The sequence below is a fragment of the Urocitellus parryii genome, chromosome 2 (assembly GCF_045843805.1).
Source record: "Urocitellus parryii isolate mUroPar1 chromosome 2, mUroPar1.hap1, whole genome shotgun sequence".
NCBI lineage: Eukaryota > Metazoa > Chordata > Mammalia > Rodentia > Sciuridae > Urocitellus > Urocitellus parryii.
Window position 1 is genome coordinate 1,099,018 of NC_135532.1, and position 25,164 is coordinate 1,124,181.

Below are 25,164 nucleotides of genomic sequence, written 5' to 3' on the forward strand. Positions count from 1 at the left end.
GCCAAGATGGACCAAGGGCAGGACACAGGTGGTTTTTATATCACAAACAAACAAGTATCGGGCTGGGGCTGGGGCTCAGTGGTAGAGCACTTGCCTAGCATGTGTGAGGCACTGGTTCAATTCTCAGTATAAATCAATAAATTAAAGCTCCATTGACAAAAATATATTTTTAAAAAACCACCATGTATCACTGCACAAGAGGCAAGTTCATACCTGCATCCACTTTGAATGCTGCTAAGTTTATGTAAAGGCAGGTACTGAAGAGGAGCATGAAGCACTGCTGGGTTTTTAAGTCACATTCTAACCACATTTACCACACTTGTGAATTGACTTTTAGTCCAAAATGGCCAGTGTGGCTACCCAACCAGCCTGAGTTTGGCCTGGGTTTTGCCGGCAGCCGTGGTTCCCTGGCCTGGCACCTAGAACCCAGCAGACTGTTTGTTCAGCCTGCAGATTGGAAGCACAGGATCCTGGTGATCTCATTCTCACGTGGAATCAAAGTCCATCTCCAGAGGTGTGAGTAGACAGTGGTCACACGGCAGGGGGCAGGGGCAGGGGCAGGGGCAGGGCTCCGGGGAGATACAGAGCCACAGTGGGACAAGAGGAAGGGGCCCTGGGCCCCACCATGCAGCAGGGTGACCAGCTCACCGTCCTGCACTGTGTGTTTCAAAGTAGCTGGAAGGGACTAGAACGTTCTCACTGCAGAGACGCAATCCATGTTCACGGTGGTGGATATGCTGATGGCCTCGCTCGGATCAGTATACAAGGTGAACAAGTACCCAAACCTTGGTATAATCATGTCTCAAAAGTAAACTTTCTAAGAACCCAGATCACCAAGCAGAAACAGGATAAGAAATTTCACTGTCTCACCTTCTGGTTCCTAAAGTTCCTTAAAATGAGCCTCCTCAGTCCAGTGAGTTTCTGGACAGACTGCTAGGGGCTAACCAGGTGCTCCTGGCAGGCCGTCTCCTCTCACCACCCATTGCCTGCCTGGTCCAGCACTGCCAAGCTGGGCGGCATCGGCCAGCATGCACACACCATACTGACCCACCCTCAGAGGGAGCTTCGTTCAGCAAACAAATGCATTTGAAGCTGAAAAGTTGTCAGCTAAACTCAGAAGCCCCCACTGTCCTGTGCTGGGCTTCCTGAACACCATGCGTGAACACCTCTCCGTGTGAGGGAATTTCCTGGACTTCCAGCAGCACATAAGTTGGACTCGAGGGCAGAAGCTCAGTGGTGTCCGGCTGACGGAGGGCCTCTCCGTGGAATGCAGTACTGCTAGCATGGCCTGTGAAGGGACGAAAGGCAGCGAGGTGGCATGCAGAGAGCGCAGGAAACGGATCCTAGCACCTAGCCGCCAGCCAGGGGTTTCTGAGTCCTGGATTAACAGCAGAGAATCACACAGACGTGAACACGAAAAGACACACTGCAGACCGACACGGCTGACAGAAATGCGCTTTCCTAAAGCCGGCTCCGCTGGCACAAACCACGCATCTCAGAAAGGGGAGGACCCTCACTCAGAAGCCTCCAGTGGGACCAGGGACCAGAAGAACATCCCAGACTTCTTCCACGAGCCACTCGACTGCCACTGTGCTAGTTCCTCATGAGGAACGGCCTGCCCATGACCAGCAGGGACACATGCTTGGCACAGACACAGGTGAGAAACAAAGGACCTCGCCCCTCCAATCCCAGTGCGGTAACTAGGAGTAGTGTTTCAGTCCTCCGAAGCGTGGACCGCGGCCAGCCGAGGAGTGCGTTACTGCCAAATCACGGCTAAGTGCTAATTAAAGGGCACTGTGGTCCCCAGGTAGCTTCAATCATATTCATCACCGAGTTTGCAAAGGTCCCCAAGTCAGCAGCGTCCCAGGTTTTCCTAGAGGTAAGGGGCAGTGCTGCTGCTTCCTCAAGCCTACTGTGGGACATGCACCTGCTGGCCTCCTGGTGGCCGGACACCCCCAACTGAAGACAGCAGTTGCTAAGCAACAGAGCGCCTGTTCACCCCTCCAGCAGGGAGGCAGGGGGAAGTTGGCCTGGCTGGGGGTCCTCAGCAGGCAGCCTCCGAGGAGCCCACAGTCACTGGGATGAAGCCGTGAGCCGTGAAGAGTCGTGGAGATGGCGTCCAACAACAACCAGGCTGCTGGTCACAGGAAGCCATGCCCAGCAGGGACAGAGGGTCACCCGTAGACCACAGTCACCTACTGACATGCTGCAGAGTCCTGCGGAGAAGGAAGCCTCCACTCTGTGTCCATCACAGAACGTCCGCACCAGGGCCAGTGTGTGGAGAGGCCCCCCCAGCCTTACCAGCTCTGCAGAGTGTGTACGACTGGGGGCAGGCTGGGCCAGGCGGGAGGGGGACTCCGCTGCCTTCCTGTTACTGAGTTTGGTTGTGTGTCTGTCCACTCACTAAACCCCGTCCATCAATACACTGACAGAAAGACACACAAGGAGCCCAAGGGAAGCCATGGGGCAGTGTCTCGCTGGAAGCTGCACACTCACCATCGGTGTGGACGGCTGACCCAAAGGGCCCAAGGGCACAGTCCCATGGTCCCCAGTGCCAGGCCCCATGGCCACACCTGTCCCCCAGACAGTCATGAGCTGATGTATAAGCAAGGTGTGGCTCACGTGTGTCCCTTACCTCTTGTCTGTGGCCGTTTTCCTGCCAGTGGCAGAGCTCAGACGCTGCACAGACTACGGGGCCCCTAATCTGCAAACACCCTGTCCTTCCAGAATAGGTTTGTAGCCCTGGTCTGGGGCACAGGGGACTTGTCCTTTGCTCCCCAGGAAGGCCTTGCTGGCGGCCTAAGGACTGAAGGGCGACTCACTCACTCCAAGTTGCTTCCACAAGAAGAGAGGGACGCTCTGATTCCCTGGCTAGGCTAGGAGTGTGGCAGGCTCCCCGTGGCCCAGTTCCACTCTGGCAACAGATCAAGGCCAGCAGGCATTTCAATCTGTATCAGGAGAACTGTCCACGGGCCAGAAGCCCCCAAGCAACCCAGTCGATCCCGAGGTGGAGGTGACAGCCTGCAGACCTGGGACTCACAGAGCCTTCTGCTGTGGGTGCAAAGAATAAAAGTGAGGCTCTGTGTCGGTATCATTCATCACATTTTTTGGAAAGTGCCTGATTCTCCCACTAGATTTTAATTCTGGCAAGAAGAGACCAATTCTTATTTTTGTTTTTGTTTTGTTTTCTGTATTCCCAGCAACTCTCATAATATCTAATCTCCAGAGGATGCTCGGTAATTACTGGTTGGATAAAGCAAGTAAGCACAGTAGTTAAACTTGCTAAAAATAGAAGAGCAAGTTATCAGCAGGAACAGGTCAGATTTTACCCATGCCTATAACACCAAGTTACTTTAAGGAAGCCACAGAACATATGCAAGAGTTTTAAAGCTGTATATTAAACAAAAAATTTGCAATGTCCCAAAAGTTTTCTACAAGATCTTCCTATGAGCCAGGTCCTGAGGAAGATTCCTCTAGAATTGAGAATTCAGGCCAGGCATGATGGTGCACGCCTGTGATCCCAGCAGCTTGGGAGGCTGAGGCAGGAGGATCTAGAGTTCAAAGCCAGCCTTAGCAACAGCAAGGTGCTAAGCAACTCAGGGAGACCCTGTCTCTAAATAAAACACACAACAGGCCTGGGAATGTGGCTCAGTGGTAGAGTACCCCTGAGTTCAAACCCCAGTACTCCCCCCCAAAATTGAAAATTTAGGACATACAGTGGTTAGGGGTTGCGTTTTTCAATTCTACTTAATATTTTCTTCATAGTATGAACTCTTTTAGTTTTTTTTGTTTTGTTTTGTTTTGTAGAGGAACACAATACCTTTGTTTTATTTTTTTATTTTTATGTGGTGCTGAGGATAGGACCCTGTGCCTTACATGTGCGAGGCAAGCGCTCTACCACTGAGCCATAATCCCAGGCTTCCTTTAGTTCTGAGCTGACAGATGAAGACATTCAGTAATTTCAACACTCCTGGCCAATCCTCTGCACCTCTTAGAAGAGATGTGGACCCCTTCCAGTTTGCAGAGCCAGGCAGGTGGTTCCCTCCTCTGCCTGCAGAGCAAAGGCAGCACGACGCAGCTACCCACCAGGAAGGACACGTGTGCACACGACTGAGGGCCAAGAGCCCTGGCAGCGGGCAGGCAATGGCCACTCTGCACCCACTCACTGGGCGGTCTGGGATCTGCTGGGAAAAGCTCTGAGAACTGTCATTGCCCCAGACCTGTCCCCTCCCACAGTGCCCACCCCTCTCTGTAGAAGAGGATGACCCAGCCACACCCTGCAGACTAATGGCAGTGCCCCCCCTCCCTGCAGACAGCACCCCTCAGCTCCTCCCCTGCAGCAGATGGTGACCCTCTGCTGGGTAAGCACTAATCAGTGCCCAGGAAAGCCTGCAGTGAGACAAGGGTCCAAAGAAGGTGCCCACCCCTCTTGGGGAGAAAACCGAGCCAACCTGAGCCTGGCTGAGAAGTAAAGGGACGTGCCACAGACATGCAGGAGGCCACCTGTGCACGGGACCTCCCCGGTACCCTCCCCTGCTTGCACACCGCCTGCCACCGAGGACTGCGTGAGTTTTGAAATGTCCAGCCCTCCCGACTGAGTCCTCAGGTTCCTTCTTTAGAATCTGTGGACAGTACACTGGGGCATTGGCAGCCCTAGGACTGAATATGCTCCACCAGCTCCTCCTCCGCAGACAGAGGTGCCCCCAGGCCCCCAAACAGATGGCACCCCTCGCCCTCATCTCGTGGTGAAAGAAACTGTCCCCACCAGGAGACCCACTGGGATCCCAGGGCACCTTGGGTACAGGGCCTGCACCTCTCCCATGCCCGCAGTCGGGGTGGGTGTCCCTCAGGGAAGGGCTCCTGTGTCTCTCCTGGCCCCTCCAAGTCCTTTCCGCCTTCCTGACTGCAGGACCTCAGACAGCAGCCCACCCCAGACCCCAAACTCCTCAACCCACCGACAGCCTCAAGGTCAAACGGGAGCCCAGTGCCAGAGGGTGTCCAGGGACCGGGATCAGAGCTGTGCACAGCTGCAACCGCACACTCCACTCACTGGCTCTGGGAGGAGGTGCCTGTCCCTCCACACGTCTAAGCCATTTACTATACGTCAGAACCTTCTAACTTCCTGTGGCGGGAAGACTGCCCACGTGGTCAGTGGAGTCAACAAACCTTGACTGACCACTTGCTGCGAGTGTGAGGCACCTTGCGAGGCTCAGACACACAGAGACCAGTGTGGACAGATAGGCAATGTGGGTCGCAGAGGACCAGCAGGTGCAGACAGGAAGCCACCCTCCCACACCCCTCCCCGGGGCCTCCTCACCCACTCCTGTGCCCCCAGAGCTCGCTGGCCTTGACCTCAGAGGGTCCGTATCCTACCAGAATTGCAGATTTCCTGTCCCTCCCTGCCCAGGGCCTCACTGCCCATCCCCCAGCTGAGTTGGCTCCTGTTAGGGAGTGGGCTCAGTCATCCCACCAGGCTTCGGGTCCACTGACTGTCCACTCAGGCTGAGAAAAAGGACCCATGGATGACGGGAGGCCATGGCCACCGTCCACGGCAGAACCCAGGTGTTGTCCCACAGAGGGTGGCGGGAAGCACACAGGAGCGGTGTGGGCACAGGAGGCGCTGAGGAACGTGAAGACAGGCCACCTGCCAGACGCAGCACTGGCACAAGAGAGCGGCTCCACGGCAGAACCAGGACCAACCTCACAGCGCGACTCCCGCCCAGAGCTGGAGGGGCCCTGGCACCGTGTGTGGTGCACAGGTCGAGAAAGACCAGAGCGGCAGCCATTGCACAATGCCGAGCCGTCACCCGACACCACAGGCCGGGGGACTGGGCAGTCCAGCTGGGCACCGGCAGTGCCGAGAAGCTGAGTCCCACACCCTGCAAACGCGCACGCCCGCATGCATACACACACATGCGCGCGCACACACACCCCCGCAGCGTCTGAAGCCTTCGGCAGCACAGTGGCGCTAAAATCCTCACCACCACCCCTGTGTGCGCGGGATTCGCACTCACAACCCAATCACGGCAGTGCTTTCCAAAAGCGGTCTCAGAAGCAGCATGTGCACACTCTGAGAGGCGCAGGGAGGCTGGACTCAGTCAGGAGGGAAGGTGCTCCTCCAGCTCTGCCCCTCTCCTGAGCCCACTCGGCCAGCCGCGTCCACAGCTGAGAGATGACATGCTGCATTTTAGATCTGTCTGGGTCACTCTCTCCTCACCTGGAAAGTGCCCTCTGCCAAGCAGCAGCATGCTGCCCTTGGCCCTGCGTCCGGGCAGCGTGGGGACCAGGTCTGGACACGAGTGGCACCTCCCTGTCCTGCGGCCCTCTACTCTGGGACGCCCTCCTCACTGCCCCAGCCAGGGCCCCTGTCACTTACCTGAACTCTGCTGGCTGCCATCTTCAGAGCACACGAGGGGAGGGCGAGGGGAGGGCGAGGGGACCACCAAACTTCCGCACCCCCCATGCCACCTCACAGCCCCGCCCAGGGCGTGGCTGCACCCGCCCAGCCTGGAAGCTGCAGAGACGGCCTACCCCACGCAGGCAGAGGGTGCTGGAGTCCCACACCTCTACAGAAACCCTCTGGGTGCTCATGTGCCCAAGTCGGGCTGGGTCCTGCCCCGTGAGAACAGGCACAGCCACCTCAGCCCTGGAGGGAACCTGCTGGTCTCCCACCCTTGGAGGGCGGAGGTGGCTCCTGCCTGGGGGCTGGGCAACCCCCAAGTCTCTCTGAGCCACTTAAAGGGAAAAGCAAGGAGAAGATTCCAAGGAAATGACCAGGGTCACCTGGCCAGGAGCTCAGGTGGGCTCAGAGGCAGAGCGCAGGGACAGAGCTCACCGGGAGAGGCAGGGCAGACACTGCTTTCTGAACTCTTCCCCGTGGGATGGGGGTCTGGCTGGCAATCCGGGGTGACTGCGGGTCTGGACAGGACTACCAGGACGGAACAAATGGGGCAGATGCCACACTGCAGGGCACTGGGCACTCATGGTGCCCCAGGAGGCTGGGGAACCAGGCCCAGGAAGTGGAAGCAACCTCTGGGAATTCCAGCCAGAACTGTCCCCGAGCCTCTGCAGCACGTGCCCCCCCCCCCCCGTTCACTGTCCCTGGCAGGACACCCTGCCCCTGACTGTGGGGAGAAGACACGGCACCCTCCCGGTGTCCTCCCACACCACCTGTCCTAGATGGCCAGCATCTCTCAGGAAGATGGTCTAAACAGCGTCTCATCTCACAGAGGAGACCTTCCTCGGGGCCCTCGAGGTTCACGGGCATTGCCCCAGACCTCCGAGTCCCCAGTACAGCCGAGACACCAATCTGCAGTTACTCGGGGATATGCACAAGCAGCAGAGAGCCAGGAGCGAGGACACACCACGCAGGCTGGCCACACCTGTGCCAAAGAGGCACAGACTGCAGCCACCTTGGGCATGGCAGATCTGTGAAGGGTTACCAGGGGAAGGAGGGCCCACCAAGTGTAGGGGAGAGGGCAACGCTGTCCGGAGGAGCATCAGCCAGCTGTGCGTGGTCAGCCGGGTGTGGGAGGACTTGTCAGGTGTGGGAGGAATGAAGTATGGGTGGTCAGCCAAGTGAGGGGGAATGGTCAGGTGTGGGTGGTCAGCAGGTGTGGGTGGTTGGCCAGGTATGAGGGAAATTAGGTAAGAGGGAACCAGCCAGGTATCATGGTAAATTACCAGGTATGGGGAGAATCTTCCAGGTGTGAGAGGTACAGCCAGGTGTGGGGGAATGCAACAGATGTGGAGGTAATTTTCCTGAAGTGAAGGTAATTAAACAGGAATGGTGACCAGCCAGGTGTGGGAAGAATGAGCCAGGGAGGGGAGATCAGATAGGTGGGGGACCCGGCCAGGTGTGGGGGAAATGCACCGGATATGGGGGTTGCCAGCCAGACGTGGAGGGGCTGTCCATGTACAGGTGGAGCCGGCCAAGTGTGGGGGCCCGCCCAGGACTCACGGTTCTCCGTGCTGCGGGAATGTGCCGACGCACTCACAGGCTCGAGTTTGGGGCACCCTGAGGGTGCAGGACCTTTCAGGACATTTCGGTCAGTGAAAACTGTTCCAGGAAGCAACCCCCATGTGGGGTGGGAAGCGGGATGTCAGGCTGGGGGAGCGGGCAGCTGGAGTCCAAAGAGTTGGGCATGGGCATGTGCAGTCTGGGGCTGGACGGGGTAGTGTCCATGCACAATGTGACGGTGCAGACAGCTCCGGAGCCTGGCTCGGGAGGGGGACTCTGTCATGAGGACCCCATCTCAATTAAAAACCTTACTGCAAAATTACCTGGCCTGCCCGTCAAAACCGAGGGGCACCTGCGGGCAGGGGACGAGTCCCCTCTAGAACACCTGCCCTGCTGGGGTGGAGGACCAGCCTGGAGGCCTGCAGAGCCCCAGGCTGGCCCGGTCACCTCAGTGCTGGAGGGCAGAGCGGTGGGGGGAATGGACCTGGGCGTCCTCCACAGAGGGCCCCGCACTCCGCCCCAAGGACAACCAACACGCAGGACAGCCACAGCAGATGCCACCTCAGACACCAAGTCCTCTCCAAGGGGTCCCTGGCTCCTGCTGGACACCTGGCCACAGTGGGCAGGACTGGAGAGGGCAGGGAGGGCAAGGGCGAGGCAGGGCTTAAAGAGGAAGGGAGGGCCGAGGAGGAGGAGGCCGGGAGTAGGGTGAGCACGGCTCCTGCCAGACAACCGAGGCCACTGGCCTCTCCACTGGCCCTCTCCCTGCTCAGCCTCGCTGCCCTGGACAGCAGACACACAGACTGCTATCTGGCCTCATTCTGTCCTTATCAAGTGTTAGTGTTATGTCACCAGGAGAGCAAATGGCCAAGACGTGACACTCCACCTGACAGACACACACTCAGCCACTCAGCCCCCGAGCCCCAGAGCTGCAGCAACAAGAGCCCAAATGTAGCAGGCCCTCCACCAGCAGCACTTGGGACACACCGGAGAATGCCACCCAGGCAGACCACGTTTCCAGCGCAACATGTCGGCCCACATGCCTTCTCTGCACGAGAACCGCAGAACTCTGAGCATCTCTTCCAGCGTGCTCACGCTGCTCTTCCATGGAGGCAGCTTGACAGTCCAGGATCCCCCTTCCCATCCAAATGTGCCCTGAGCTGCTGCTGCCACACATTCTAAGCCTCTGGATGTTCAAACCACGTAGGTCCCAGAGGGCTGCAGGAAACATGCCCTCACTCCCTCATCCCCAGAAAACCTGAAGCATTTTACATTCAGGGTGGGAGGGTGCTTAACTGAGGTAGCTACTCCTTGCCACGGGTACCCTAGTTGTCCATACCTGGGGAAATACTGGCCAAATCTTCTGGGAGCAGAAAGCAACAACGATGTTCAGAGTCTCCATCGCTAGAGTAGGCATGGGCCCATGGGAGCAGCCTGTGGCGGAGGCAGGGCCACTCTGCCCAGGACTCTCCATGGAAAGGTCTGCAGTCAGAAGTGCACTCAGGCTCCGCCTCCTCGCTGCCCCTGGTGAGCCCCAAGCTCTGCAGTCCTGCGGCGAGGCGGAGGGTGCTGGCCTCACCCCCACTCTGCCACATCAGGCCAGAAGTCCGACTCACCCCACGGGCTGGACGCCCCGCTTGGGCCTCTCAGGTCCCAGGACTGGCCAGAGTCAAAGCCCAGCGCCAGGAGGGCAGCCTCGGAACCATGGCTTCCCACCCTCCTCCGCCGGGCGGGTTCAGAGCCCGACCTGACTTGGGCCTTCTACCCTGAGCTTGTACTAACAAACCAGGAACTGGGGACAGTCTTCCCGACTACCCAGGTCACATTTTTAAACCGCGACACTGCACCGCGAATAGCTCTAAATTTTAACAGCAAAAAACACACTAAGTAGCTCCACAGCCGGGAAGATGAGAAGTCAGGGAGCCTGCCAGCTGGCTACCCCGCTAGCCCACGCCTCCAGCCAGCACTGAGAGCCAGGGCTCCCTCCTCCTCGGGTCAGGTGTACAGGGGGTCTCAGGCTCCTCTGTCGCCTGTGCCCTCCCTCCAGGTGGCCAGTGGGACTCTGCCAAATGTGCCCTGAACTCCCTTGTCTGAACTTTCCACGTATCACATGAGACCACGAACTAGCCAGGGAGCCACACGACCCGGGGACAGTTGTGACCTGTTCCACTGATTATCTAAAACCATTTTCACTGCTCTCAGCACAACAGAGCTAGCCTTCGCCCTTCACCATCCATGGTGGCCACCTCTGAACCATCCACCGTCACCCCAGTGTCACCTCCGGCCACCCTAACTCTGCATGGAGAACGCCGTGTGCACGCACAGGTGCTGCGCCACAGCTTGAGACCAAAAGAGGTGGGTGGTGCCGAGCCTGGCCTGAGGAGGCCCACGCACAGCCACCTGCCCACTCCCACTGGGCCGGCCTCCTCCCTCTGGCTCCCTCGTGACATCCAGAGGCACCACACAGTGGGGAGAGCTCCCAGGGACCTGGGGAGGTGACAGGAAAATCTCCCTGCTTGTGCTCTGTGGAGGGGCTGTGCCCTGCTTGGGGATTCATTACCTCCTGCTGGGAGAAGCCAACTGTCCATCACCTGGCCTTAGAGGTGACAGGTGAGCATGAGCAGGTGAGTTCAAGGTCCCAGCAGACCAGCTGTTAGCGGCACATGGGAGCAGAATCACGCTCACGTACGTACGGGCTGCACCAGTCACACAGCAAGCAGACCACTTGCTTGAGTGCTGACCTGTGCTGGCTTTGGGGGTCATCAAAAGTCTTTCTGAAAAGGGACCTTTCCAAAAGGAAGAGGCCAGCAGGCATGATGTAAAGGCCATGGTCCCCTGCGTTTGCAGGGAAAACTACAAAAGACACATGCAGAACTGTCCCGGAGCTGGCCTGCGGCCACCCACCACACACAGACACGTGCTGGAGCTGCGTGAACAGTCAGAGGTCAGGCTGCCGGGCCCTCCAGGTCAGCCTCCAAACTGTGGCCCCGCTCCCTTCCAGGGAGCGTGGAGGCCAGTGGGCAGGAGGCCCAGGCTCCCGCACCAACTGTAGGCGAGCGTGGACACACACCATCAGGACCCTGCTGCCACTGCGGATGTCACTAGCTGCGGCCTCCGGGTGGCTCCCCAAGGGCTGCTCAGCAGCAGGGCTGCCTGGTACGCCTGCAGCCACGCCTCAGAGCAGCTCTGCTCAGGGGAGAGGCAGGAGGAACTCAGAGGCCTGCTGTGCTCTACCTGGTCCCTCAACAGGGCAGCGGTCCTGCGTCCCTCAACTCCAATCGCAAACTGGATTCCTGAAAAACACCTGGCCTGGCCACACCTGCAGCCCACTCAGGTCAGCCTGAACCACCACCACTGTCCATGTCGCCCCCCACAGCCCACTCAGGTCAGCCTGGCCCACCACCACTGTCCCTCTCATCCCCCACAGCCCACTCAGGACAGCCTGGCCCACCACCACTGTCCATGTCGTCCTCCACAGCCCACTCAGGTCAGCCTGGCCCACCACCACTGTCCCTCTCATCCCCCACAGCCCACTCAGGACAGCCTGGCCCACCACCACTGTCCCTGTCGTCCCCAGCAGCCCACTCAGGTCAGCCTGGCCCACCACCACTGTCCCTCTCATCCCCCACAGCCCACTCAGGACAGCCTGGCCCACCACCACTGTCCCTCTCATCCCCCGCAGCCCACTCAGGACAGCCTGGCCCACCACCACTGTCCATGTCATCCCCACAGCCCACTCAGGACAGCCTGGCCCACCACCATGGGCCCTGACACCGAGCTCCGAGGCAAACTCTCCTGCCTTCTGGCCAGGCTACTGATACATGAAACAAAGTCAGAGTGCAGGATCCTGACTTCTCCACACAGACCCACCTCGAAAAGCTGGGCACCCCGGCAGGCGATGGTCATTCATTCATTAAGCAGTCAGCAAGTCATGGGACCCCTGTGGCAAGGTGGGGCACACCCAGGAGCCACATGCCAGCCCACAGCGAGGAAGCCACACCTGGGCAGGAGACAGTCCCCGGCTAGGGAGGAAACTGCCCCTCAGGCCAATGTCACTTCCAGGATGTGCAAGGGTGAGTGATAATGGACACTTGACCCAGTGCTGAATGACCACAGGGAAGCCACAGCGCTGCCTTAGGCCCTGAGTCTTCGGTCAACTCCCAACAGCACCTCCCCACCCAACGTCCCAGCTCCCAACAGCACCTCCCCACCCAACGTCCCCGGCTCCCAACAGCACCTCCCCACCCAACGTCCCCGACTCCCAACAGCACCTCCCTACCCAACGTCCAGCTCCCAACAGCACCCCCCACCCAACGTCCAGTTGCTCGACAGGGAGCGCGCCATTGGCCAGAGGGCTCCACTCTGCAGTTGTTTCTTACTAACAAAACCAGCAGGCGGCAGAAGAGGGACCCGGCCTGTTGTAACCCTGCTTTCCTTTGAAAGGGACAGAAGGACCATCTCAGTAGAAAACAAAACTCCCCTTTCACCCTCGGGAAAGTGGCAGGAGACTGCTTCTCAGAGAACCACCTGTCTTTCAGGACAAGGCTCCAGTGGAGTTTTAAACCAAACCACCTACTTCTGAATGATTTGTGCAGAGGGTAAACACAGACTAAAAAGAGGACACCCACTCAAACCAATAGACAGCAGCTTCTGGAAGAAAACCGCAGGCAGCGCCTCCGGCCCACCTTCCCCAGGCTCCCGGGAGAAGGCCCGGAGCCAGTGTCCCAGCTGGAGACCGGGGGCTGCTGCCAAGGCTCCCACAGGCCAGCCCAACCCTCAGGAGGCTGTCCACCCTGGGCACGTCTGCCCCACGGCTCGTCTGCTCCTTGGCTCGTCTCCAGTGCTCCTCTCGGGGTGGTCACCTGGACTCCTGTCACAGAGCCGGGCGTGCTCAGGGGAGCAGAAAGCAAAGCTCCACGATTTCTCGAGACCACGTGCTCACCCTCCCCAAAACGTTGGTCGGGACGTGTGGATGGACCAAGTAACAGCCTGGCCAGGGTATTTTCGTGTGGTGGAACACACGGTAAGAACTTTGCTGTGTTCCGCTGGCGGCATTACACACTGCAGGGTGACGCAACCGTCACCACTGTCTGCTTCCAGGATTGTTCACCATCCAAACAAAACCTGATTTAACGGCAACTTTAAGTTTGGAATCAGCTCTGTGTCCACTCCTTCCCTGTTCGGCCCGTCCTCATGGCCCCCGTGGGCTGGATGGCCACACTGTCCACATGCTCCCAGGTGGCTGCATGGCTGTGGGCCCTGCCCCCCAGGACCTGGCTCTGTCGCCTTTGGAGCCACAGCCCGACCACCCTCTGGTCTCCTCTGTCCTCACATAGTGCACGGCTTGCTCACCCTGTGTCTGACCACTGCTCTAACTGTGTCTCCAGAACAGGAGGCTGGCACATTTCGATTGCCACTGAATCCCCAGTGCATACAGCAGGTACTTAATAAACGTCTGGAGAACATCAATGTTGAGTATCAGTATGTGGAATCACATCACAGATCCTGTGTTAGCAGCTTAGTGATTTGCATCTGTGTGGTCTTCAAAGCCATTTTGTGGAATGATTTAGATCAGAAATGGCACTGGAGGAGACGCTGACCACCAGGCCAGCGCCCCCGCTCTCCGTACCTAGGAGTCCTCAGAGTTCCAGCCCACTTCATTATTGCTGAGCAATTGTGTTACTGACATTTTAATGTTTTATATTTATCTGAACCCAAACAAGCACAGGCCATACGCTCTCTGTAGACAATGGGAAGTCTGGGGGTTCCACACCCATTTGAGGTGTTCCATTAGGTTTTCCCTGAAACCATGGGTCTTCCACGCCAGCATCAGTCCACGATTTTACCACTGTCTTCGGGTTTCGGTGTGCAATCTCTGAGACCTTGAAAAATCGACACAAACCTAGATGGCACCCCATGGCAGAACGTCACTGTCCCTAATCCTCTGCTGAAAATAGGTCGGAGGAAATCCTCTTTTCTCTGAGGCAGGGAGATTATTTGCCTGTTTGTTTGTGACTTCTCCTTCCCAGGCAGGAGGAAGGTCCAGGGGGAATAAAGGACACAGACAAGCTGTGCACTGCGGCAGGGTGGAGGGCAGGTGGGCGGCCATGCGATCCTGGGGGCCAGGGTCAGCATCCAGCGCACCAGGCATGGGCCACGCGGGCACCACCAGGCAGAGCGGGAGAAGCCCCTGGGCCCTGCACCAGCCAGGTCTTTGCTAACATGGACTATCCCAGCCTTGTGGGTGGTAGAATGAGTGAAAAACCACAGAAGTCTTCCACCTCCCAGACTGCAAGATGAGGAACGGATGACCTGTCCCTACAGGCCAGCGTCTGCAAATAATAAGGCTGTAGTTACTCAAAATAACAAAAAAGCTCACCCCGAAGGTTAGAGCCAGGTGGGAGCTCCCCAGTGGCCTGCAAGGCCGTGAGGGCGCAGGCGTGGGGCAGGTCCTGACAAGCCTGGCTTGACTCCACCATCTAGGTGACGGCAGAGCCGGACACTGACGCCACCTCCAACAGCCATGCCCCGATTTTGCCACAGGTGAGATGTCACCCTGCACAGGGAGGCCTGAAGAGTGATTCCAGGAGCAATTCCGTTCCCTGAGGACCTGGTCGCTGGCCGCGGCCTCCTGCCTGGCTAAGCAGGCGTGCCAATCCACTTTTGTGACATGAACGGTGACATCGGTCCTGTGGGCCAGCCAGATGCCGTGTGCCTGCACTGCCACACAGAGCACAGAGCAGGCAGCACCCCAGGTGCCGTAGTACAGCACCTCTCCTGCCAGCCCCGCCAGCAAGGAGGGAAAGACTCTCCACCGCTTAGGACCAAGGCACGGTGGCTGGCTGGTCACAAGTAACGGTGGCAGAGCCCCCGTGGCAGCCCCAATGCCCGGCACTCACTCACTCCTCATATTGGGCAGGGGACCTGCTGTGATGCCGCTGATCAGGCAGTGAACAGACAAGGCTTTCTCCAGCGGCCCTCCCGGAACGTCCCATCTGTCCCAGCGCTCGCCATCTACACGGTGCCGTCCTTGCCACCGACTGAATGGCGCCCCCAGGTTCACATGCTGGAGCCCTGGTCCCCAGAGCTCATGTCTGATGGGCTTGGGGAGGGGACTCGGCTGAATGAGTCACAAACAGGGTCCTTGCACAGGACACAGGAAAGCCAAGGGGGAGGAGCAGGGGAAGCTGGAGCCTGTGGGGCATTCTGGAGAGAGCCCTGTGTAGCCCTCTACGTCCGGCCTCAGCACCCAGGGGGTGCCTCTCTACGCCCGGCTCCAGCACCCAGGGGGTGCCCCTCTACACCCAGCTCCAGCACCCAGGGGGTGCCCCTCTACGCCCAGCTCCAGCACCCAGGGGGTGCCCCTCTACGCCCGGCCTCCAGCACCCAGGGGGTGCCCTAGGGGCTGCCAGGCTCTGGCCTGTGGGGAGCCAGCACACTGAGGCTCACACCGCCCACCCGGCTTAGAGCTGAGGATGTGGTGCACAATCAGCCACAAACCACTGCTGCCTACAGCCCAGGAAGAGCATCTTGGAGACAGCATCCTCAAGGGCAATAACGAGGATTACTGTCCTTAGTGCTGCTCTCAGCATCAGTTTTCTCTACAATCCAACAAGCGTGCCCACCGACTACCAGGGCAGAAACAGGCTGCCAGCGCAGGAAGGAGCTGAGGCTCCGAGGCCACGGCAGCAAGCAGGGCTCAGTCCACACCCCAGGCCACTCTAGCTGGCTGCGGCTCTCCCTCAAGTCTGAAAGGTCCCTGGGCACTGTATAAGCCATGCTGGCGTGGAGGGGGCGGGCGGGCAGTGCCAGGAAGGCGCCAGAAACAGCTCCGGGACAGGAGGCCCGGGCCTGTGTGAGTGTGTGCGCAGTGTGGGTCCCGTGGTGGCGCACTGGAGGGAGAGGTGACAGTGCTGGTGTAGGCGCTCTCCAACCCTAGCCTGAGCTCACGTGAGAAGCAGACATTGGTTGCCAGCCTACCGGTAGGCACTGAACACCCACCAGGTCGGATCCGACGGCCGGGGTTGGATGCCCACCAGGTGGGAATTCCAGCAGCTCCAGGCGGCCTACACAGCCACCTGCCTAGCCCTGCCTCACTGGCCACTCTGTAGGTCCTCCCTCCCTAGGAGGGACGTTCCTCTGGGCTCTTCCCTCACCCTCTGCACCCTCCACCGTGGAGCAGGCAAACTCCGAGTCCTCTCCCTGAGGGCAGGAGACAGAGTTGGGCCTCTAAGTCAGTTAGGGGGCCGCTCACGTGCACCTAACACCACTGCGGTGCCCTCCTGGGTGCAGGTCCACGTAGCAAACATGTCTCGAACTCTGATCACCACCCCAGGGCTCTCCCGGCCCGTGGCAGCGTCCCCCTTAAAGGAAGAGAAGATGGTGATACTGGAAGGAAGAGCCAGGCAGTGGCTGCCCAGGTTCCCTCTGTAGAGCCACACCCTCCTTTTCTCATTGCCCTGGCCCACTCCCACCTCCTGGGAGAAGCCGCTAGTCACTGACCTGTCCCCAAGAGGCCACTCACTATCCCCAGCATCTGCTGAACTTGCTGGCCTCTCCAAACACAGGAAGATGGGCAGATTTCGGTGCTGACTTCTCGGGTGTGGGCAGCAGATGCCCATGGAGGTGAATTCACCATCAAAGGAAAGGGCAGGGGATGTGAGTGGAGGGTCACCGTGGACTTGAGACACAGCAGGCCCCACGTGGCAGGGTAGGTGACAGGTGACCCAGGCATGAGAAGGGGCCTCACCAGGCTCTGGCTCACACTCCAGCTAGAGAGAAGGCCATATGACTTGTGACCCACATGCCCTCCCCAAGGGCAGAGACCGCTAAGTGTAAAATGTACAGAAAGGGACACTGCTAACAATTATCAACTGTGCCAGGGCAACAGGCACCGAGGGGCTGCTCTGGGCACAGTGGCATAGGGTCACCCCCACCACCTGAGAACCCCACAGGTGGTCGGTGTCAGGCCAGCCAGAGGCGGCCCCCCAACCCCCTCACTGCTGCCTCTGCAGCCTTGGGACAGACAGAACACTGTGCTCCTGCGCAGAGTGTCTGGGACAAGCCTCAGGCAGGACCCTGCTCCTCTGAAGAGGCTCCGTGGTCCCTGTGCATCTCAGCCACCAGCTGCAGGCCCGGTAGGCACAGGCCCAGCACGTCTCTCCTGCACCCGCCTCCTCCTCTACTCCTTTTTCTGGGGTGTGGGGAGCAGGTAGGTCAAGGACAGACGCCACACCCCAAGATGCACTGTTTTCTTGAATGTACAACTTAATGACTTTCAACCAAATAGTCCTTTTCATAAGCAAAAAGCCTTCTCTTTAAAATCTTTTCCTATTCTCCTAACAGGAAGAAGGGGGAAAAACCTTCATCTTCATACCCTTTTTGAATTAAAAAAAACCTGACCTTCGTCACATGTGATACACAGAAATCGACAGCCCTCTCTCTGCTGAGCTACTTGGACAGCACTGGACAATGTATAGGCCACATCCGTGTACGTTAGTTCATCTGATCACACCACCAGCGAAGCAGGCAGCAAGTGCCATCAGTCTCGTCTTACAGCTGCCTCTGGAGACGCAGTGAGCAGCCTGGCGGGCGCTCGATGCGGAGCTCTGTCCAGGAGGCCACTGGGCCCCACCTGAAGGCGGCCTGGCCAGCGTGGATCCCACCAGGGCCCCATGGCGACAGCATGAGCAACACAAGTGGGGCCATTTGCTTGTGTCCTGGGGAGGTGGCTTCTGCACCCCAACACTACCTGGAATGAGGCAGCCTCCCAGGACCCCACCCCAGTGCCACCGTCTGTCACTCCATCCACTCTGCAGCTACGGTGGTGGGAACTGCGGTATGAAGGCCGACAAAGGGCCACCTCCCAGGAAGAGCAAGCGTGGCGGACTCCCCCAGGCAGGCTGCAGAGCTCCGTGCTCCCAAGAGGTGGCCGGGCTCTGGTACCACAGAAACAAAGGTCACAGAGGCCACAGAAAGAGGCCACAGAGGATGGCCATGGAGGGAGGCCGCAGAAGGAGGCCACAGAGGATGGCCATGGAGGGAGGCCGCAGAGGACGGCCATGGAGGGAAGCTGCAGGAACACTGTGGGTCAGAAAGTCCGAGGAGGTGGAGGGAAATGCACAGCCCCCAGGCTCCATCTTCGAGGGTGACGGACTGCATCCCAAGCGATGGACACTGCAAGGAGAGGTGATCACAGACAAACCAACTGCCCCAACAAGTCCCGTGGTGTGGACGAGAAGAGCACACGGTTTCTATTCAGAGAGCCAGCTTCTCCCCAGTCCACTTCAGAAACAGAGGACGGCAGTGAAGGCTGCTAGTCACTGGCCTGTCCCAGTGTGCACATGCGGGGTGCAGCGCCAGCCCTGGGCTCCGAGGACGCGGTAACAGAGAGCGCCCAGGTCTGTCTGCTGCTCCAGCCCCAAGGGCGGCATGAGGGAGCCCCACCGCCCTCCCATCAGCCCCGCAGAAAGGGCTCCCTGCAGTCATCTACCATCAGCACTCTCCCAGCTGTCCCCACTGCAGGAGCCAGGTAACACAGAGCCCTCACGTGCCGCCCAAAGCAGGAGCGCCCGTGTCCTTCTCCATGGGAAAGGAGTCAGGCCACACACACCTGAGCTGGGTGGGCAGCTCAGGGCAGCCAGAGTCAGCACTGGATGCCCCTAGATACCACGCCCTCCATTCAGGCATCAGGGGTATGGCGGGTCAGCACTGCCCGATGGTAACTTTGAACAACCCAGAAAATGTGGACATTGAAGTGTCAGCAAGAAACTCAACTAGTCTTAAGTTAAACTAGCCAAAGCAGCCGGTGCAGCTACCTGGGACCAGCCTCTGCCCATTCCAGGACCAGGCGCCTTCGAGGGGCTCAGAGAAACAGGAAGCCCCCGCTAAGAAAGCAAGGCACACCTGCGGGAAGTCTGCACACGTGTCCAGGGAGCAGAGGTCAGTCCTGAGAACAAGTAACCTAAAAGTCTGCTGAGGCCCTGGTAGGGTGTAAAGCCTCAGGAAACTACTCAAGAAGGCTCTGAGAGCCAAAGCCCACTCCCTAGCCTCTTAGCTGGCCACACACCCATGACTGGGGCACCGTCAACCCTCAGCCCTGCAGGGCAGCTCAGGGCAGCCAGAGTCAGCACTGGATGCCCCTGGGCAGCCACACAAGATCCGTTCTGACCAGCACCCCACACCACTGTCTTCTCTGCACTCTGTACTCTCTGGCCTCCAGCACCTTCCCGTTTTGCTCACTGCTGCCCTGGGCAAGGGAGCTCTGCAGGGAAGGGGCAGGTCTCTGTCCTGTCTGGCTCACTGACGAGTACAGAGGCCACGCTGAGTGCTGCTGAGGTCAAAGTTAAGGGCAGAGAGGGGCCCTGCAGCCATCCCTAAAGGTACAGAAATCATGGGAAGAGACCTCAGAGTGAGATGAGATGAGATGAGATGTGAGGAGGGAAGAAGTCAGCAACTTAAGCAAGCTGTTGGGAAAGACCCGACTGACCGCAGGCATGACCGCAGGCTCCGGGGCAGACGGCACCCCCCAGGACAGGAGCAGGATGGGAGAAGGCCCTGAGACCCAGCAGCAGGGATGGCCTCTCTGAGGAGCATCACTGTCCAAACCAGAGGGCCGCGGGGTGCACGAGGGGCATGCTGCCCACTGCGGTCCTCCCTGAAGCCAGGCTCCAGGATGGTCACCGGCTGCATGGAAAGAAGTTGAGAAAGCAGGGGCAGTAGTCCCAAGGCACCAGATCCACACCAACCAGGGCGTCCACTTACCGGGCAGCTGCCACAAGGCAGTGTCCCACACCATCAGGAGGTGCCAGGAAAGACCCCCAAAGCACAGAGAGGGAAGCCAAGCACGAGGCACTAACCAGCCTGCCCAGGGTCACAGGGGCAGGGGCAGGGTCAGGGCAGGGCTTGAGTGCAGAATCGTTAACTCTGACGCCTGACCTTCTGTTTTGTGTTTCTCAGGCAACAGCATCCAAGAAAAGCAGAAGAAGCCCCTGCCCAGCCTTGCTGAATCCGAGGGCTGTAAAAACTGCTGTGGGTTTGCATTGCAAATAAACAGCCCTTGACCTGCTTAAACTTGGTTGGAAGAACACTGAGTCTGAGACTTGGGAATCTTTCCCTGACCTGTTTCTACAGGAAGAAATGACCCCAGTGCCGAAGAGCACAGTGTATGTCAGTCTTCAGAGCCCACTACCCCTGGAGGTACAGGACTTCCCACATCCAACACACTGTGCTCCCCGTCAGTGGATTCGGGCAATTTCAACTAACTGTGAACTGAGGGTGGCACCCTCGTCCCCAGAAATCTCACTGATGGTAATGACAAAAACCTCTTTCCCTGGTCCTTAAGTGTAGCCTCTGGCATGAGACAGAAGGTCGCTTGTTCCTGAGGAGCAGACATTCCACAGGGTTCTGAAGGACGCCAACAGAGGCCGCGATGTGGCGGCCTGAAGGTGAAGCCCAAGACACCCTGACGGCAGGGCAGACTGCTTCCAAGCCTCCCCGAGGAGCAGGAGCCCGGAGCAGGCAGGGCCTGGTGAGCCCGCCCGCTGCGCCTTGTTAAACACCCGCTAATTACCAACTTCACAAGTCCACACTGCTGGAGGCAGGCCGTCCATTAGTCTGGGATCATAGCCCTCAGGATCCACTTATTTCAAATACCTGAAGGCCTTCGTGGTTAAAGTGGTTTCACAGAGTGTCCTGTGGTGTAGACTACCAGAGCTGGACACCAGGAAGGCCTTGTGCCATGGAGGGCTGGACTGGGAAGGCATCTCCCAAATCACGCAGTCTCTGTGCTTTACAACAGGGGCTGGGACAGCTGAGAGAAGCGGGCAAGTCTTCCAGAGCAGGCAAGCTCTCGGCGGAGCACGGCACTCAGTGGCCAGCCAGGAGGCGACCGAGGCAGCAGGCACACAGGAGGGCTTGGGAGTGGAGGAACCTTGGAAGGTCTAACTCTCTAACACAGAAAGGTAGGGAGGGAGTTCTTAGATCCCACAGACATTCCAATGTAACAATTTATTTCAAAAATAAATACCCACAGTGAATAAGGAAGCCTTGGGATTTTTCAAACCTCAGAAATATTTAGTATCTAACATTCTTGGATTTTGCTCTCTTGGAATGTTAGAAATACTGGAAAGCAAAAACTGTAGGGCAGAAACTGGCAAAAACCTCAACAAGCAGCAAAACACAACAAACTATATCCAGGCCTAATTACAGAAACCAATACCACAGACATGCCAGGGTCGAGCTCTGGAGCACAGACATCTAAAAAGAATTCAAATCCCGCCATGAGAGCGTGAAGGGCAGTGGGGGCACGCACTGTCCAACGAGGGGCCCAGCCTAGGATGCGTAGCCCAATGCAAACCTGGTGGCCACTGCGACCTTGCTTTGAAGCCTCTGAATCCCAGCTGAGCTCACACACTCAGTACCACCCAGGCTGACTCTGAAGGCTGCGGGGCCTGCAGGCTGGGCCTGATGGGCAGCCGTCCACAGAATGGATCTGTCTCCTGTCCCCAGCAAAACCTGCCCAGAGACCAGGCCACGCAGAAGTTGGTGGTGATGGGCTTGCGGAACATTCCTTGGAGCCAGGTCCATCCATTCCTAGCTGCTTCCTGCAGTAACTCACTTCTACCTCTTCAAACTGGGTCCCACCGAGAAAGGAAAAGGTGCCACCGTCCCAAGGCACACAGCTAGAAGTGGGAGCCTGCGCTTGCCATCGGCGGCCACTGCACAACCTGCAGGTCACCCAGGAGACTGCACAGCTCCCTCTCGGCATGTTCACTACCTCTATCTTTGTCCCCAGCCTCACATCTCTACAAAAGAGACAGCACAAGCTCCTACTTGCATCTTTTAAAATGTTTAAAAAAAAATGTAAAACTACCCTACCTCAGGGTAGGTAAGCATTGTGTCACCGGTAGATACAAACGTGCCTTACAGCCAGCCAGCCAATGTCAGACTTTGGGGAGTATGGGCCTAAATGAACAGAATTCTCTCACTCACCTACCCGCTCTCTCTAGAATTAACCCAGAGTAAAGTACATATAGCAATGTTTTCTAAGGACTCAGGCTTCAGAAGGACCTGGGATGCATCCTCTGTCCTGTGAATTCAATGTGAACAGGAGAAGGGAGAAGGTTATTCACTCATTTCCATAAAACAAGTCGCATAAGAAAACTGCAAGGAAATATGAACATATGATCCTAGACTCTTTTTCACGGGCAAAAGTAAGAAATATTTAGTCCTGCGTATTAGAAGATAACCAAATTACAAGATCATGACTGTTTTTGGAAACAGTCAAATTAGTTTAATAGCACAGACAGGAGTGTAGGGTTGTAGCTGCAAACACTACGTGTGTGAACATGAAGAAGGGCTCTGCAGATAACACGAGTGATGTGAAATGAGGAAGACAATATCTGGTGCCCCACAATTAGCATTCCAGGGGCATGGCCACATATTGTATATGCTGGAACAATTAAAGAACATCTCTCTCCTAGGTTTAAGAATAAGTGTGGTTTCACAGGTGTAATAATGTAGCAAAAAGGAACTAAAAACTGCTAAAACAAATCTAGATTGCCATGGCATGAAATGGCCGCGGGCTTGGAGGAAGGGGGGCAATAAGCCCAGCACCCACAGGGGACAGTGTCTGCCCCGTGGGATGGGAAGGCTGGCTGGAAAGGTGGGAGTCAGGGTAGAGCATTCCAGAGGAAAGATGTGCCACTGTGCCTTTCTCACGGAGACAGATGCACATGATTTCCCACAGTTTGATCCTCTTTTTTCTCACTCATGTTAGAATTGGAAGAGAACCAAATTAACATGAAAAACAGTGTGTACCTTTGAAGCACATGACAGCTCTACCCTTTCTTTCTCCATTTCCCTTTGAGGAAACTGAGGCAAGAAAAGAAGTCATCGAGGGACTCTCATTGCCCTAGTGGCACGCTGAAAACAGAAGGTTCCTGCCTCATAAAGTGTTTTTTTTTTTTTTCTTCTTTACACATCTGGTAACCTACAGCCACTGCTATTGGGTGTCCAGAACCTGTGACTAGGGACTTCCACAGGGGCCTCCCCTCCCAGGCTCTGCTCAGGAGAAGGCAGGCTGGCCTCCCCAGCTTCCTCCCACCCAGTAGCAGCTGCCTCTGTGCACACAAGGCGCCTGAATTCTCCAGCCTCTGTGAATGAATGAAACCAGGGAAAGGCACCAGCTTGGTATGTTCCCTGAAGGAGCACACACACCCCTTCAGTCAAGGTCTCTTCTTCAAAGGAAGCTCACAAGGAAGAAAGCCTGCCTAAGTAACTACACCAGGAAAAACAAAGTGCCCGGCAGTGCTCTCGGCATCAAACTGGGCTCCTCCAACCTGACTGACCGCTGACCCTCTGCCGCAGGGCAACAAAGAAGCCTTGTGTTGTCACAAGGCAAGGGAACAGTGCCCTGGACAGTTTTCTTTCTCTTTTTGCACACACACCCCTTTTCCACCTACTGCCAGCGATGCCGGCTACTCGGAGTCCAGTTTTCCTGCCCGGGTGTAAAACAGTCTTTCCTCCTGAGGCTCACCCCCGCCGCAGAGGTGGATCCCCCAGGAACCCAGGTACACTTGCCCCGGGATCTGACGGGGTGCTTTCAGGGAGAGATTCCAAACTTCACTCTGAATCCCCCCATGGTGCCAAAAAGCAAGCAGACAGACCCAAGCACAGCTTTCTCTGCAGAAGTGTAACACTTCCCCCCAAGCTCTGGGTCCTGCCGGACTGACCACTCCTCCCCAGACCAGGGCCCGGCTCTGGGTCCACGCTAGAGTTCCCGGGGGACGGTGGGGCCCGCTCGCACCCCAGCCCGGACCTGAGGAAGGACCTAGGACTCCGAGCTGGACAGGGACCCGGGAGGCGGCGGGCCGGGAGCGGGTGCCGACGGGAGGGGGCCGGAGTGGGCACCTGAAGTCCCCGTCGGAAGCCCGAGGGCGCCCACTCCCCGCGGTCCCTGCCCAGCACTCTGCGGGTCCCCAGGGGCGGTCGGCCTCGGAGCCGCCCAGCCCTCCCGGGGGCGCCCCGGCCCCGCCCGCCGGCCGGCACTCACGTATCTGTGCACGAGCGTCCGCACGAGGCTGCAGTCCATGGCTCCTCCGGCCGCGCCGCTCGCCGCTGGGCGCCCCCCGCCCGGTCACGGCCTGCGCGCGCCGGGCGGTGCGGGGGGCGGCCGCGGCCCCTCCGCGCTCATGCCCGGCCCGGCGGCGGCGGTAGTGGCCGCTCGGAGCCCGCCCGGCGCCTGCTCCGTCGGGCTGGCCGCGCGGCTGGGCGCGGCGAGGAGAGCCTGCGCTCGGGCTCGGCGTGTCTCCTCCTCCTCGCCCGCCGCCCCTCTGGAGCCGGCCTCTGGGCCGCTCGGCTCCGCGGCGTCACGAGCGCGTGTGAGCATGCGCCCGCGCCCGCGCCCCCGCCCCGGGCCCTGCGCGCTCCCGCCCGCTCCGCGCGCGCCCCGGCGGCTCCCCTGGCGCTTGGCGCGGCCGCCCGGGGCCCTCGGGGCGGAGCGGAGCGCTGAGGCCGCGGCGCCGCCCTGTTGCTTCCGCCCGCCGGGCGCGGGCGGCCTGCCCCTCCGGCTCCGGCCGGAAAACTTTTATTCTGCCGGGAAGGCCCGACGGCCGGCGAGGTCCGCCTGCGGGGGGAGAGAGGGGGACGCCGCCTCCTCGGTGCTGCGCAGGGGCCGCGCGAGCCCGGGCAGGTCGCCCCCCCGGGGACGCGCCCCGGAACCGCAGCGGATCCCTAGGCCCGGCCCCCGGCCAGGCGCAGACTGTGGCCGTCGGCCACGGCTGGGACCCGGTGGGAGGGTCAGGACCGGCCTCCACCTTCCCGTCCCGGGTCGGCCGCCCCGCGGGCCCCAAGGCCCCAGGCAGGGCCGTCCCTGAGGGCCAGGAGCTGGGGCCAGGAGCAGGGGCCTGCCAGTGTCCTACAAGAGCGACTCCTGGGAACGCGGCTCGCACCCTCCTGGCCCACTGGGCCCTTAGCTAGCAGACGGCCTTGACTTAACTCATGGACTCCGTTTCCGGCCCCCTGCTCCCGCACAGTGGTCTCCGTTTCCAGGCCCCCTGCTCCCGCACAGTGGTCTCCGTTTCCAGGCCCCCTGCTCCCGCACAGTGGTCTCCGTTTCCAGGCCCCCTGCTCCCGCACAGTGGTCTCCGTTTCCAGGCCCCCTGCTCCCGCACAGTGGTCTCCTTTTCCAGGCCCCCTGCTCC

The 25,164-nt window shown here is 58.7% G+C and overlaps 1 protein-coding gene across 5 annotated transcripts in view; it reads right to left on the reverse strand.

Annotated features, from left to right (window-relative positions):
* Atp11a (ATPase phospholipid transporting 11A) overlaps nt 1–24,108 on the reverse strand; it is a 118,622-nt gene extending 94,514 nt beyond the window's left edge. For all 5 annotated transcript variants that reach the window (XM_077795112.1, XM_077795108.1, XM_077795109.1 and 2 more), the window contains exon 1: nt 24,015–24,108. In XM_077795112.1, the coding sequence (XP_077651238.1) occupies nt 24,015–24,053 (39 nt within the window). In that variant the 5' untranslated portion in view covers nt 24,054–24,108. The remainder of the gene's footprint in view (nt 1–24,014) is intronic.
* Nucleotides 24,109–25,164: the final 1,056 nt, after the last annotated feature.